This window comes from Hyperoodon ampullatus (genome assembly GCF_949752795.1).
Source record: "Hyperoodon ampullatus genome assembly, chromosome: 15".
NCBI lineage: Eukaryota > Metazoa > Chordata > Mammalia > Artiodactyla > Ziphiidae > Hyperoodon > Hyperoodon ampullatus.
The window spans coordinates 11,790,025-11,804,797 of record NC_136928.1 but is presented as its reverse complement, the minus strand read 5'-3'; the positions used below and the strand labels follow the sequence as shown (position 1 = coordinate 11,804,797).

Sequence of the window (14,773 nt, the reverse complement as noted above, 5' to 3'; positions counted from 1 at the left end):
GCTGCTAGAGCGTGTCGGTGATGGAGCCACAAAGGTGCCTCTGTGTGGCCCTGACCCCGTCGTGGGCCCCATGTGCCTCTCAAGCCTCTGGCCGTCCCCTCTTCCCTCCCCACTTCTCCTCCGAGTTTGTCTCTTTGGAATGGGACGGTTCTGTCCCCCTGGGACTCCTGCCCTTCATTAAGGAGTCCTGGAGGACAGCGTGGTCTTCTCCAACGTCGTCCGGTCTCTCATGGTTCATTGAATCAACCACACAGGGAGGGAGCCGTGATGCTGGATTTGTGGTTATTTTTCATGTAATAAATAAAGATTCCTTTGTGTGACTCTCTGGGGCCCGTCCCAGGCCGAGTCCTTCTGTGGCTCAGTCGCTCCCACTGTCCCCATGGCAACTACAGATGGTCAAAGGCCGCGGCAGTGGTAGGTGGCGCGCTTGGCCTTGATGTGGAACTGTAATAATACGGGGAACCTGGACACGTTCGCAAAAAGAACAACAACACTGCTGGTCAGGAGGGGAACCTGCACCGCACAGCCTCTCCCTGCCTCTGCCAACCTTTAAGACAGCACAGGTTAATCATTGATCCCCGGGCCTATCTGATCATCAAAGATTAACTCCCCTCTGGCCCTATTTCCTCCTTCTCTGGCCTCACCTTTGAGTTTCTGGCCAGAAGGAGAACAGTGGCTCCTTGCCCCTCCCGCCATGACTCCTTTGACCTTCAACACCCTTGTATCAGGGAGAGGGCAAGAGAGAGCAGTTACATTTGGGACCCTGGAGAGCCAAGTTCACACGGGGAGATCACTGGGGCTTTCCCCAGCCTTGCCCAAAAGGTGCGAGGCCAGAGGATCTTCTTCTGGGGAAGCAGGGGGACTGGATCCTGACCGGTCAAGGGGGATGCACATTTGAGGGCCTGCACCGGGCAGCTCTGCACACCTGCAGGATGGACAGCCCGGGAAGGTTCCATGGGCAGGGCCTGTCTCAGTGCTGTCAGCCTTTCCGGCTAAATCGAACACAAGGGTGGCTTGAACTTATCTGGCAAACAGAACCCAGCTCAGCCAGCCTCCTAGTCATTTCTGGAACATCAGGAGGAAAGGGGGCATCTTGGGAATGGACGGTCCTGCCAGGCCTGCGACGGCGCCCTTGCGGGTGGCCGTACCGCACTGCGGCTCCTGTCCGGCTCAGGTTTGCTCCGAGACCCTTAAGGCCATCCCTCACGGAGACTCCAGCGGGATCCCTCACGTTCCCCATTAAGGGGCCTGGTTTCCTGGAAAGCTTCTCTACCCAGCCCAGGCCCAGGGGGAGACAGGGGCTGAGGAGCAGCCCCACAGCTCATTCTCCGTTCCTCCTGAAGGCTGTCCACACCTCAAGCCAAATAACAGGAATGTGGTGGAACAGACAATTTCTGTGTAAGGGCTCTGGGCTGAATCGTGAGTATTTCTGAGTCGCTTAGATGGTTAATGCGGGCGACAGGATGGCATTGTTTGCAATCAGGGTGCTCCCCAGCAGAAAGGCAGCTGGCGCTCCCGCAGGGCGCCCCCGCGACAGCGTCTGCAGCTGTGGGACTCTAAGTCCCTGAAGGCAGGGAGTCCCCCTCCAAGACATTTCTGGAGTCCACTCACCACTGCCCTCCCAAAGCCTGAGCCCTGAATCTTACACAAAACAAAAGATGTAATAGACATGGCCTTGGGATGGAGAAGAGAGAGTGTGATGCACGGAAGTCTCTCTTTCTCCTGCCTCTTCTCCCAGGCAACCCGGTACCCTGCCTTCCCTCTATCTGCTTGGATTACGGAAAACACCTGTCTTCCCGGGCCCTCCATCTAACTGGGGCCTCCCAGGTCTCAGACAACTTTTGGCTCAGCCTTGCACCCCAACCCCGCCCCCCCCCCCAACCGCCGCAGAGCAGAGGGCCTGGGCGGCCCCAGAGGCAACTTACTCAGCAAGCTGGAGTTGGGGAAGCGCCAGGCCTCGCTGTAGGAGGAGTAGGGGGTGTGGCCATAGGCGTTGCCAGAGTATTCGCTTCCTGTGGGAAGAGAATGTGAGAGACCCATGAGGTGGAGGCACCAGTGGAAGGCTGGGGATGGGGGACAATGGTCTGCAGGGCAGGCATCGAGCGAGTCCTCCTCCATCAGTCCTTCGAGGGCCCCTCAGTCTGCATCATTTGGGGCAGTGCCTTTTCCATCAGGGACTGGAGGTCCTGCCCCATCAAGATCAGCCCTCACAGGACCCCCAGGAGGTAGATATTAGTATTGTGCCCATTTTCCAGATGAGGAAACAGAGGCTTGGGGATCTGCAGAAGCTCACACAGCTGGAGGGTTTGGTGGAATTTGGAAGCTGTGCTGTGACCAGGGCCCAGGTTCTAACCACTTCTGCTGCTGCCTGGACCTTCTGTAAACAGGTCTTTCCAGGAAGGGCCAATGGGAGTGAGAGGGGTTAGGGGTCATGGAAGGGCTCAGTAAGGATAAGCTTTGTAGCCTCCCTAAATATGGTTTGGTAGGGAGGGGCGTGTGTTTGGTGGTGGGGGGCGTTGCTGAGGATGAAGGGAAGGAGAGGGGAGGGCATCTGGGTCCTGGGACTTGCTCCACAGAGATGTGTGTCTCATTTCAAATCTGCCACTGCAAGCAAATTCAGTGCACGATTTACACAAAGCAAATCAGATCACCTCTTTCTGCGAGTGGATTCTTGTATTCACCAAAGGAATTACTTACCAAAAAAATTACCTAAGAATTCCCTTAAATAACAAAGCAGACCACCGCAATTACTGCTGGGGCTTGGGACGGAGCGTAAAGTTGGCAAAACACTTTCCCACACAGTAAGCCCCTTTATTCTCATAACCTTCCGATGAAGTGCTCATCAGTAGCCTCTATAGAAGAGGCAACTGGAGTACAGCACCAGTGAGTAGGGGGCCTCAAATCACACAGTTGGGAAATGGCAGAGCAGAAGTTGACCTGAGGGCTCTTAACTTGAAATTCCAGATCATCCATTTATGTACTTAGGAGACAATTTCATCCACAAAGCCAGGTTCCCGCCAACCCTGAGCTCCGGTGAATCCACACTGCCGTCCAGAATCTGATCTGCTGTTGTGAGCCTCGTGCTTTCTGTGGTTCCTTCCTGATCTCCTTCCCAGAGTCTAGAAGAGAGGCTCGAAGCTGCCTGGCTCTGGAGCTGGCCTGCCTGGAGCCAAATCTCCATGCTCCACTTCCTAGCTGTGCAACTTTGGACAAGTCACTGAACCCCTCTGAGCCTTGGTTTCCTCATCTGTAAAATGGGGCAGATTATTGTCCCTATCTCATGGGGTTTTGCTGAGGATTCAATTTGATAACACACGTCAAATGCTTATGAGCACCATGCTTGGAATATAAGAAGCAGTCAAGAAATGCCAGCTTTTATGATTTTCCCATTAGGTAGGCGCTAAAATAAAGCTCAGTAGAGCCTCACACCAGTCATCCAACCAGTGTTAAAGCCTGAGCTGGGGTCAGTAGGGGCTTCTTCCCTGCCAGAGAAGAAGGCAATTGCACAGCAGGAATGGAAGCGAGGAGGAAGAGCCTGAAGCAGAGGAAGGTTACTGGGTCCTTGTCCAGGGGGTCAGCATAGGCAGTGGTAACAGGAAGTTCCTTAGGGGCGGGGCCTAAGTCTACCACAGGTCAGGAGCCCAACAAGTACATGTATAAGAAGGGAGGGAGAAGAAAAGCAAAGGGATACATACAGAAAGACAGAAACTAAGAAATGATCTCATCCAGGGATTTCCCTGGCGGCCCAGTGGTTAAGTCTTTGCCTTCCAGTGCAGGGAGTATGGGTTCGATCCCTGGTCGGGGAGCTAGCATCCCACACGCCTCGTGGCAAAAAAACCAAAACATAAAACAGCAGCAATCTTGTAACAAATTCAATAAAGACTTTAAAAATGGTCACATCAAAAAGAATTTTTTAAAGTTAAATATAGTAAAAAAAACAAAACAAAAGAAAAGAAATGATCTCATCCAACCGTTCATTTCACAAATGAAGAAACTGCTGCCCAGAGAGGGACATTTGCCCAAGGCCACATGCTCCCTTAGAGCCTGCTAGGACTCTAGCCCCCAGTACTTTTTCCTGTATTCACAATGCGACCTGTCCTGCTTACTGCTGGGTTCAGCGCACCCTGGAAGAAGCCGATTCTACGTTGGTCGCCCAGCAACGCCCTCGGGCTTTGACCCCACCTCACCCAATGCCAACCTCAGCGGCTCCAAAGGACTGGAAGAGAGGTGGAAAGTCCAATGTGTTTGCCCTCTCGCCATGTTACTTCTTCATGCATTCACTCACTCACTTGCTCACTTATTCACTTATCCAACACACACTTACAGAGTACCTATCTGCTTCGGTCACTTAGAAGTTGGAGTAGGGTACGGGACTCAGGAGGTGGTACACCCCCTGGGTGCAGCATCCTCCCACCACCAGATCTGTCAACCCACCTGCAGCCAAAGCAGATGAAATGTCCCTGCACCCATGAAAGCCCAACCCATCCTCTTTGCTCTGCATCCTGCCTCACTCTCCTGTCTGAGGATTTGGTCCCTACAGTTTATCCCTTCTCTGTACTCTTCATCAACGTCTCCCTTTCCAATTCATCACTCCCTTAGCCAGCACACAGGCTCTGCCATCTTCTCTTTTAAAAATCCTCTTCTTACCCCACATGCCTCTCCAGCTACCAGCCCTTCTCCGCTCCATGGTCTCTGCCCTCACCTCCTCATCCTCCTCCAATCAGGCCAACACTGATCTCTTCGCATCTCCACAACCTCTACCCTGATCACTCCAGTGGTCACTTCCGTGCCCATCACCCCCCTCAACCCCTTAGCCGACTTTGATTCAGTTCATCACTCCCTCCGTGCCTTTGGGTTTCATGATGCCAGTTCTCCTGGTTTGCCTCCGAACCCAAGGGCCTTTCTGACTCACGGGCCTTGCTCGTTCCTTCTCTGCTACGTCTCTGAATGTTGAAGAATCCCAGGGCTTGGTTTGTGAGCCTTCTGTGATTTTCCATTCACATTCTCTTTCTAGTGATCTTGTGTAATCCCTTGGCGTTAAATAACAGCGTTGTACAATGGCTGAGATGTATGCCCTAACCAGGATTCTTTCCTGACTTCAGACACACATCATGTGCCTACGGATGTATTAAACTGGTTATCTAGGCGGTGTCTCAGTCCTAATATGGCCCAATAGGACTCTTGACTCCCACATGCCAAATACTCTACCCTTCCTCTTCTAACCTCCCACATATATACTTGTCACCACCATCCATGCCGTTTCCCAAGCCCCAAACCAGGGACTCATGCTTGTTTCCCCTGTCACTGAACCCCTACAGCCAATTCACTAGTAAGTGCTGTTGGCTCTACCACCAAAATCCATCCTTAGCGTCTCTGTTCTCCTCCTTCCCTGCTACCTCCATGGCCCACACCACTGTTATGTCCTGTATGAACTACTGCAATTGTCCTTCAATTGGTCAGTTGGTCTCTGTGCTTCCTCTTCTGACTGTCTACAATTTGCTTTCCCAGTGGCCTGAGTAGCTTTAAAATTCGACCCATCCACAAACAACATCTCCTCATTCTGTAGTGCTTTCGCCACTCGCTCACTGTTCTTGGATATTTCACCCTCTTTCTTTGTGTGATCATGCTAAACTAGTTCCTGCCTTGGGGCCTTTGCACTTGCTGTTCTTTTGGGCTGGGGTCGGTCTGCCCCAGTTTATCACTTGGCTGACCACTTTGAACACCTTCTCAGAGAGGCCTCCCCAGATCACCCAATCTAAAGTAGTTATCTTCTCTCCCTGTGGCTCTTTATTACATCATCCCATTTTATTGTCTCCCCAGGGCTTATCACTATCTGAAATTATCTTGTTTATTCATTCACTGACTTTTTTACTACACTTTTTTCTCCACTATTAGGCTGTAAGCTCCATAAATAGAGGGACCTGTCTTGTTCACCGCTATATCCCCAGCATCCCATACCATAGATCCTCAACCACTCTTTGTTAAGTGAAACGTGGTGAATGGATGGTAGGATGCAAGGATGGTTGAGAGGGTGGATAATGGATAGATGAAGAATGGATACGTGAAAAGATGTATGGAAGGATGGATAGAAGGATGGATGGAGATGGATAGAAGGATGGATGGATGAATGGATGGGTGGACGGATAGATGGATGGATGATGGAAGGATAGAAGAAGGGATGGATGGATAGAAGGATGGGTGAATGGATGGGTGGATGGATGGATGAATAGAAGGAAGAATGACAGAAGGATGGAGGAATAGACGAGAAGATACACGGACGTATGTAAAAATGTGTGTAAAGATGAATGGATGGAAAGATGGAGAGATGGGTGGATGGATCCATCTATCGGAGCTCTCGGTACAGCTCCAGAACTGGTTAGAGGGTCATTAACTGGATCGATGAGACAGGAACAACAGCAACAACAATCAGAAGGCACAACAGAAGATGAATGGATAAGAGAAATCTGTGCCCTGGTCTGGGTCCTATGTCGCTCTCCTAAAACACATGTCATTATTTCTGGTTTGGTGGGAAGCAGCGTGGTGTGGTACGCTAGATTTGAAAGAATGCTAGATTTGAAATCAAAAAAACTGTGTTTGAACAACTCAGCCACTTAGTATGGTTATGACCCCGAGCACACTCCTTCGCTTTTCTATGCTTGTTTCCTTATCTACATAAAACTAAGATCATACCAGCTTCCCAGTCTTATGGTGAGGATTAAATGAGAAACAAATGTATACCTCTGAATGGCCAGGCACACAGAACGTGCCTGACAAATGATCTCTTCCTTCCTTCCACAATTGATTGAAGAATGTCATTGGTATGCCTTGCTTTGAGCATTTTGTCTGTACCTAGCACACAGTAGGTGCTCAAGGAAGGTTTGATTTTAATGGAAGGAATCTCGCTTCAGTCAACTTGGAGACTGTAACCACTGGTAAGAGATGGACACGAATACTTTTTCTACAAAAAAATTCCTTAAGAATTCATTTGCACCATGGAGTTCCTAGGAACCAGGGATGCATTTAAGTAACATTGCATTTTCTGAAAACTGATTTGCATGTAACTTACTGGGAGCCCATCCACCTTGCCAGGCAAGCCCCCTCTTGGAATTCACTTTGCAGTCCATGCTGTACCTGTGTTATTATTATTATTTTTTCCACAACACCCACTCAGGGTGAGGTCTTTATGGAAACAACCTGGGGGCCTTTGATGAGAGGCCCAAGCCTTCCAGCTACCTCACAGGTCAGACTCTGGGCCCCAGGAACCACCCCTTGCCCTGGGCCTGCCCCCAGGAACGATCCATAATTAAGAGAAAAGCCCTGTGCTTTACGTCTCCTCCTCCTCTTCTAAGCAGGCGGCAGGGAAAGGTGGAGAGGTTGGAAGGGGAATGGGGGAGCTGACTGGAGCCTGGGATTTTGATTGAGAGGCCCCATTATCCACACTCTTAAAAAAATAACCAAATCTTTTCCTTTTGTATCTGGACCAATCTCATTTCACGCTCCAGAAGAGGAAGGGAGGGAGGGAGGGAGTCTGGGGCCAGGAGGGAGAGAGGAGTCAGTATTCTGTATTTTCAACGCTGCATTAAGCACATCGCCAAGGTAACCAGGCAGCAACAAGTGCCAGCTCAGCGGGTTCCCAGGGAGCGCAGAGCCTCCTTCCCTCCCGCGCTCCTCCCTCCCCTCCCTCTGCCCAGGAGAGCCCAGCCCACCTGCCTCGCACAGGGCACCCGAGTGGGTGGCTGGTAAAGAATAACCCCTGCCAGTGGGGGAGGGAAACAGGCCTGGGTGAATGCCTTGAGTCTCTGGAGTCAAAGCCAGAGAGGCTGGTCCAGGGCTGGCAGGGAGGTCACAGATGCCCTGATTGATTCAGCGCCCCTTCCAGAAGCTCCAGGTCCTCAGGCCTCTCTGGGCAGTGCAAATGGCTCTATTCGACCCTATCCATCCTGGGGTCCTTCCTATATGTTTCCTAACAGAGTGAGACTCGTCCAAAGAAACTCTCATTGTCCTCACTTGTCCAGACCTTGATACCCCGGGTCACTGCTGGGTGAGGACCACACTGGTGGACAAAGAGACCCCAGTGACTGGCAGGGAGGATTCCAGAACAGTCCAAGTGATGATGGAGAAGCACTCCCAGCTCATCTCACACTTTATAGTACCTTTGGAGTTCTCAGGCCACGGGTCCTGCCCGTGCAGGGTTGAGTGAGTGTGAGGTGTGAAGAAGGTTGTATTTCAACCATCTTCACTGCCATCATCACCAACACCATGCAAAGTACCTTCCCATGCAAAATGGGAAGGTAGTCAAACCTTCCCATTCTGGAGACCCCACCCGACCTGCTGAGTTTCTCTCCATCTACACCACGTGCCAACAACCACAATGCTTCCCCCTTGTACCTTCTTCCATTGCCCCATGTCCTGCAGGCCCATGAGATTCTGCCTCATCCAAGGACTCTTGGCCAGGTGACAAGACATCCTGTTCTGCCCAGGTCATGATTTTATAGAAAGGGTAAACTGGGATTCACCAGAGTTAAAGAACTGGGAGACCACGGGTTGCTTATAGGCTAGGCTTAGGTTTAGCTCACAGTGTTCTGATGGCCCCCAGCGGCCTCTCCATCAAGGCTCACTGCATCACTGGAAGAAATGGCAAAGTTCCGATTTGAACACCAGTCTGTCTCAGCCCCTCCCTTTTCATCACGGTGGGTAATACAGGAGCATCTGGGAAGAAGGGGGCTGAGCTGGAGAGAGTTATGGAGCCAGGACTGCACTGAAGTCTCTTCTCCAGGCATTTATAAGGAGATGCACCTCAGTCCACCCTTCCTTGCCCTTCGGGAAGCCTGTGCGAGGGGCACAGCTCACCTCTTGCCCTCTCTTGCTCTGCCTGGGGCCACCACTTCCTCTTTGCAATGCTTCCCCTCCTGCCCAGCCCCTCCCCTTACCTGCCACCATGCCTGCGATGGCAGAAGAGGCATAGCTGCCCTGTCCACTGGTGGGGATGTGGGGTGGGTATCCAGGCAGCGTGGGCCCCACCATCTCTCGTCCTGGAAAAATACAGCAAAGTGTCATCAGGTGGGCCATTGTGGGCTCCTGTACTTACTGTCTTGCTCCCCTGAGGCTCAGCAAGCCTTCCCTCTGCCATTCCCGCTCTCTCCCAAGTCATTCTCCAAACCCACTTCCTCCCCCGCCCTCCTCCTCTGAGCCCAGGCTCCTCTCTCCTCGGCTGGCCTTGACCAGGCCACAGGCTCCACCATGCAGGGTGTCCTGGTTACTGCAGTCCTCTATGGTTCCCTGTTCTCCAATGATTTTATTTACACAAATCTTATTCATCCATAAAAATGTCATGGTATTGGAGGGAGGCTGAGGGCTATGTCTCATGTGGTCCCCCATGGCATCCACATAGCAGCCGGCACAGCTTGACCTAAATAAATACGTTAGAGGCCACTGGACTCAAAGCTCACATCTCCAGCTCCGAGGAGAACCAGGAACAAGGCCCTATGAAGGGATGGCAAAGGTGTGGCCTGGGGGCCCATCACTCTCCTTTTCCAAACCTGTGGCAGATCTTGCTAATCAATCACTGCACTCTTTGCCACTGAGCCAGAGGGAGGTTCCTGCCACTCGACCTGGCCTTTCAGGTGGGTACAACCTATCAGAGCTGCAAGAGACGTGAAACATATTGCCTCTTCCTGACCTGGAAAGGAGATGTGGGCTGACAGACCGTGTTGACACATGCCCGTGAGCCACTGACATCTGTCCACGCCATTCCTGAAAAGAACCATCTCTCTCTCTGTTTATCTATAAGTTGTGGGTAATACTCTGGCCTTGGTGACACAGAGGCTGCTCTGTGAAGTCCTGATTTCCCTGGCTTTGCCTCTCCTCCACATCAGGTAGTCAAACCTTCCCATTCTGGAGACCCCACCCGACCTGCTGAGTTTCTCTCCATCTACACCACGTGCCAACAACCACAATGCTTCCCCCTTGGCCCTTCCTCCACTGCCCCGTGTCCTGCAGGCCCATGAGATTCTGCCTCATCCAAGGACTCTTGGCCAGGTGACAAGACATCCTGTTCTGCCCAGGTCCTGAACACTGTCCTAGCATATTTATGAATAATGCCCATTCCACTCTCAAAATGCCTCAGTTTGAATGATGAAATTATTGGGTCGTCCTAGCTCGTGGCGATGTCTTTACAAGGGTTCTGAACCTCAGACCTATTGACACTTGGGAAGAGATAATTCTCTGTGAGGGACTGTCTTGTGCATTATATATAGGATGTTAGGTCTGCCCACTAGATGCCAGGAGCAGTTCCCACCCAGTGTGACAACCCAAAATGTCTCCAGATATTGTCGTATGTCCCCAGGGGGGCAAAATCACCTCTGAATGAGAACCTGTGTGTTAGATTATCACCATTACCAGAATGCCTTTACCTTTTCCATACTGGGGGCTACCTTCTCTCTTAGGACTTACCTAGTCTCCCTGTGACCCTCTGTCAACCAGCGTACCGAGTCCACCCCCTCCATGGCACTGTTGGTCCAACTTTCCTCCCATCCATCCCCCCGAGGTCCTTCATATGTCGGGCGCTTCAGGGGGTGCCTAGTAACAATGGGAGGGAAGGTACCTCGCATGGAACCCTGTAAGCTGTCAATACAGCAGTAACTCCCTCCTTACCTCCATTTCTAGAGGTTCCCTGAAGACCGTTCATTCATTGGACAAATACTGATGGAGTAACTCTGATATCCTAGGCACTTTTCAAAGCACTTGGGGATACAGCAGTAAGCAAGAATGCTAAATTAGCAAGGCTAGGCGCTACGTCATGATGGGGATAGACTGGGATGGGCATTGGAGCCAAGTCCAAGTCTGGGGGGCGGTCAACAAACAAGACCAGGCCTACTGGACTTCTACGTTTCCTCTGGAGGGAAGGGTCCAGGAACCAGAGGACTTTGGTCCTCATTCTGCTTCTACAACTAATCTTCCAAGTGCCCGAGACCAGCCACCTACGTACCCCAAGCCTCAGTTTCTTCACATGCAAAATGGGATAAAAAATAAGAGTAGCCTTACACACCTTATTACTATTACCAGAATGTTATCAGCATAATTCAGAGCTAAGGTTTCATGCCACAGGTGAACACTGATTCGTGCAATGGACACATTCTATAAATTGTTACATGTCAAGGGAAACCTTATAGAATAAATCCTATTGGAAAGGAGCCATCGGTTCATTATTTAAAACTGTGTGAATGTTTTGGTAAAAATGAACAACACCCCCTAATTTCCTAATTTGTTTCAGTATAATGTCCAGCAGTGGTCGGTGCTGGACCAAACAGAAAGGAACCCACTGGAATCCGACAGATGGGTCCAGTTCACTTGACACAGGCCTGAACAAATGAGGGCTTGGCCACACAGGTGGGGAAAGGGAAATTTCAGTATATTTAGAAGGAGAGGGAGAAGTAGGCAGAAGATATACCAAGGGAAAATCTGATCTTTCTTCGAAAAAGACTGCAATACGATCAGCTCTCAGACTCAGCCCCTTGGACCCTTGGATGAAGCCCCTGGTCAGGTACCAGAGCCCATGAGAGGCAAGGAGTGATATGAAGCCTGTGTGGGCAGGAGGAGGACACATGGTGTACGTGACATGAGTAGGAGAGTGATGGAAGAGGGTGGTGGCTCATTCAGGCCTGATGCCTTTTCCCTTTCCTCCTCTTCCCTCCCTACTTCCGAGAGAGAGACAGAGAGACAGACAGAGAGACAGACAGACATCTAGGTCCAGATTGTGGCTGAGGAACAAAGTACTTAATTTCCATGACCCGCATCTTCCTGTCTGTCTCATGAGGAGCTAGGCTAGATGACAGATTATAACTTGGGCTCACCTTAATTAATATTTGACTGATTGGTAGGGGGCTTCCTGGTGCATTGTGTTGAGAAGGATTCTGAGGCTGCATCTGTGTCTGCCGTGATTGGGGTTGGTGGTATAGCTTGGCTCTCAGGCCACCTATTGGCTAGGGCTGGCCTAGGGGCTCTATAGAGCTCTTTCCGGCCCTGGAGCCCTGTGGTGCCACATTCCCTTTCATTCTCCTCTTATCCTGTCCCTTTCCATCACCTGGTCCTGCTGCTTCTTGAGCTTTGCAGCTCAGCGGGCAGACCACCAGGGTGCAAACTCCCCTTAAGCCACGACTTAATTTAGTCACAGTTGCACCCATGGGTCCCATCCCACGAGAACCAGCTCCCAAACTGCTCCTTGGGAAACTGAATTCACCAGCCTCACTCCCCTGTATTCTGAGATTTTTCATCTTCGTCTCCCCTTAGTCACCTAACTTTCTCCCAGTGGGACGGAGGTTTCTGAATCAGATGCTGGAGCAAACTCCTGAAGGCTTCCTCCCCTGAAGCTTGGCCCCCTTGAAAAGCCTGCTGAGACAGTCTTCAGGACGGCCTTCACCCAGACTCCGTACCATCAACTTTCCCACCAGTCTTGCAAGACTCTGCTTCAATTCCTTAAATATGTGGGTTTCTCCCAAAGCCAAGAACTTTGCAACCTTCTTAGAAATGAAACCACAGAAGCCATAAGGCGGAGGCACCCTTTCACAGCCTATTTTATGGACTTAATTGATTTTTAAGGCTCTTCACCACAAGTTTATCTTTGGTTTGTAATTCCATCTCCTCTGTACTCAAATATACCTCCACTATAGTCCTATGTTTAAGAAGCTGACACAGACACAGGTCTACGTTGACTGGCTGGGAAATGGGGTTTTAGAAGAGAACACTAGCACCCCAGAAATACTGGTAAATGTTCTAAATATCGGTAGAGGCCAGGATCAGAGCCAGGACTTGCAGGAATTCTGAGGGTAGAGGTGATTTCAGACCATTTTATCCGCTCCCTTTGATGTCTGCCCTCTCTGTGACCTCTTTTCAACTCCTTATCTTGCTCTGATAGCAAGGAGAATTTATGGCAATCCAGAAATCTCTTTGGCAGGATTAAATATAATTTTGCACAAAAGGATGGAGGCGGGTAATGGGCACTTTGATGATAAAACCGAAGTCAGGGCTTTCTCATCAGCTGAGTGGGACTCAGCCCTGGAACAGCCAGGACAAGGACAGCCTCAATACTGCTCTCGGCCAGTGTGCTGGGACCCCAGACTGGGGCATCTGATGGGAACTGGTAGTAGAGTTAGGATCAATACTCCTGTTCCCCAAACCCTGAGGTTTCTTCTTTCTTGGCTGATTAGGGAGAAGTTGAGACCCAGAAAATACCACCCCAGACATTGCACCAGCAGAGCTGCTGGGCTGGGAGGGGACTTGACCCCAGGGAGGCGGGCAAAGACTTGGCGGGAGGTGGCAGGCAAGGTCCATAGGAAGCTACTCAGAGGAGGAGAGCTGGGAGGGTTCACGTAGGTGACATTTCATTATGGAATGAAAATTTACCTGGTCCTCCTTTGTCTCCTCTGTCTGCAGCAGCATTACCTCGGATTAATTTGGTCTGGACGTCCTTTCGTTTTTTTCAAGCTAATCTCTTCCTCCTTTGGATAGGTTTCCAGCCCCCAGACTCTTGAGATCATTCCCCTCCTTTTTTTTTTTTTTTGGCTGTGCTTCATGGCTTGCAGGATCTTAGTTCCCCAACCAGGGATTGAACCCGGGCCCACGGCAGTGAAAGAGCTAAGTCCTAACCACTGGACTTCCAGGGAACTCCCAGATCATTCCCCTCCTAAGCTGCTTTCTCTCTGCTGTGTCCCCCCAAGTCCGCTCACTGTGGCTCAGCCACGTGGGAAGTATTTAGGTCCAATCTTGACCAGAGGCGGCAGGGGGGACACTCCTTCAGGAGCTCCAGGCCAACACATGGGCTCAGCACGGATACTGCCATCATGGGCCTTGTGCCTGATCCATGGGGCGGGCCTAGCTCTGTGAACTGCGGCCTTGACTTGCCTCCTGTCCTTGGCAACCTCCTGGACCCAGCCCCTCCAAACCTGGCCACTGCTTGCTCTTCTCAGAGCCCCTGCCTCTAGGGGGAGGGCCTCTTCAGCCCTCAGGCTGGGCTCTACAGACTTCACGGGGGTCACAACCTGCACATCGGCCTCACCTGGGCCTGGCTCCGGGGGCCAGCTGTCTAAATGACCACTGGGTGTCTGCTGCCCACTGCTTTGCCCCATGGGGTCCTGACCTCCCAGTCCCGCAGCTGGCTCGGAGAGAGGGCACATCCATTAAACTAAGAGCTCACAGAAGTTGGAAGCATCACCCCTGATGCGATTGCATGGTGGCTGGGGGTGCTTGACGCCCTAAAAGGGGAGAAAGCGTGGGAGCTTTGGGGCAGGGACTTTGCACTGAGCTGTTGCCACCACACTTCACACCACCACCCAGGTCTGTGCTCTGATGTATCTGCTTCCCACTGCCCTGTGTCCCTCCCGCTCCTCTCTGGCTGGTCCTGCCAAGCCTCTCCACAGCTCCCACTGCAAGTGAAGAACTGCTCCCCGTCACCGCATGCTTCACCCACACCCTCATCCCTTACCTGCCTCATCCCAGCCCTCCTGGCCCCGGCCCACCATGCGCACAAAGCAGGCAGTCTTGCCCGGTGACTGGGCCGGTCCACCCCACTGTGGATGTGAGTCTCTTCTATTCCCCCCTCCCTCCCTCCCCATCCCGTTTTCTCTGGCTGACATCACTTCACTCAGCTCACAGAGTTTTCTTCTTTAATCACTTTGGTCAAAACAAATGACCCATCTCCGCTGACTTCACCCTCTTTTGAAATTCTGCACTGAATCAACACTTTCCTCCTTGCTTCAGACCCTTACACATTGCCTCT

The 14,773-nt window shown here is 51.4% G+C and overlaps 1 protein-coding gene across 1 annotated transcript in view; it reads right to left on the bottom strand.

The window, feature by feature from the left end:
* Window positions 1–386: 386 nt before the first annotated feature.
* PAX8 (paired box 8) overlaps window positions 387–14,773 on the bottom strand; it is a gene marked incomplete at both ends in the record, with an annotated part of 115,753 nt that continues 101,366 nt past the window's right edge. The window contains 3 exons of the mRNA XM_079720391.1: window positions 387–463; window positions 1,926–2,063; window positions 8,931–9,032. Coding sequence (XP_079576517.1) covers window positions 387–463; window positions 1,926–2,063; window positions 8,931–9,032 — 317 coding nt within the window. The remainder of the gene's footprint in view (window positions 464–1,925; window positions 2,064–8,930; window positions 9,033–14,773) is intronic.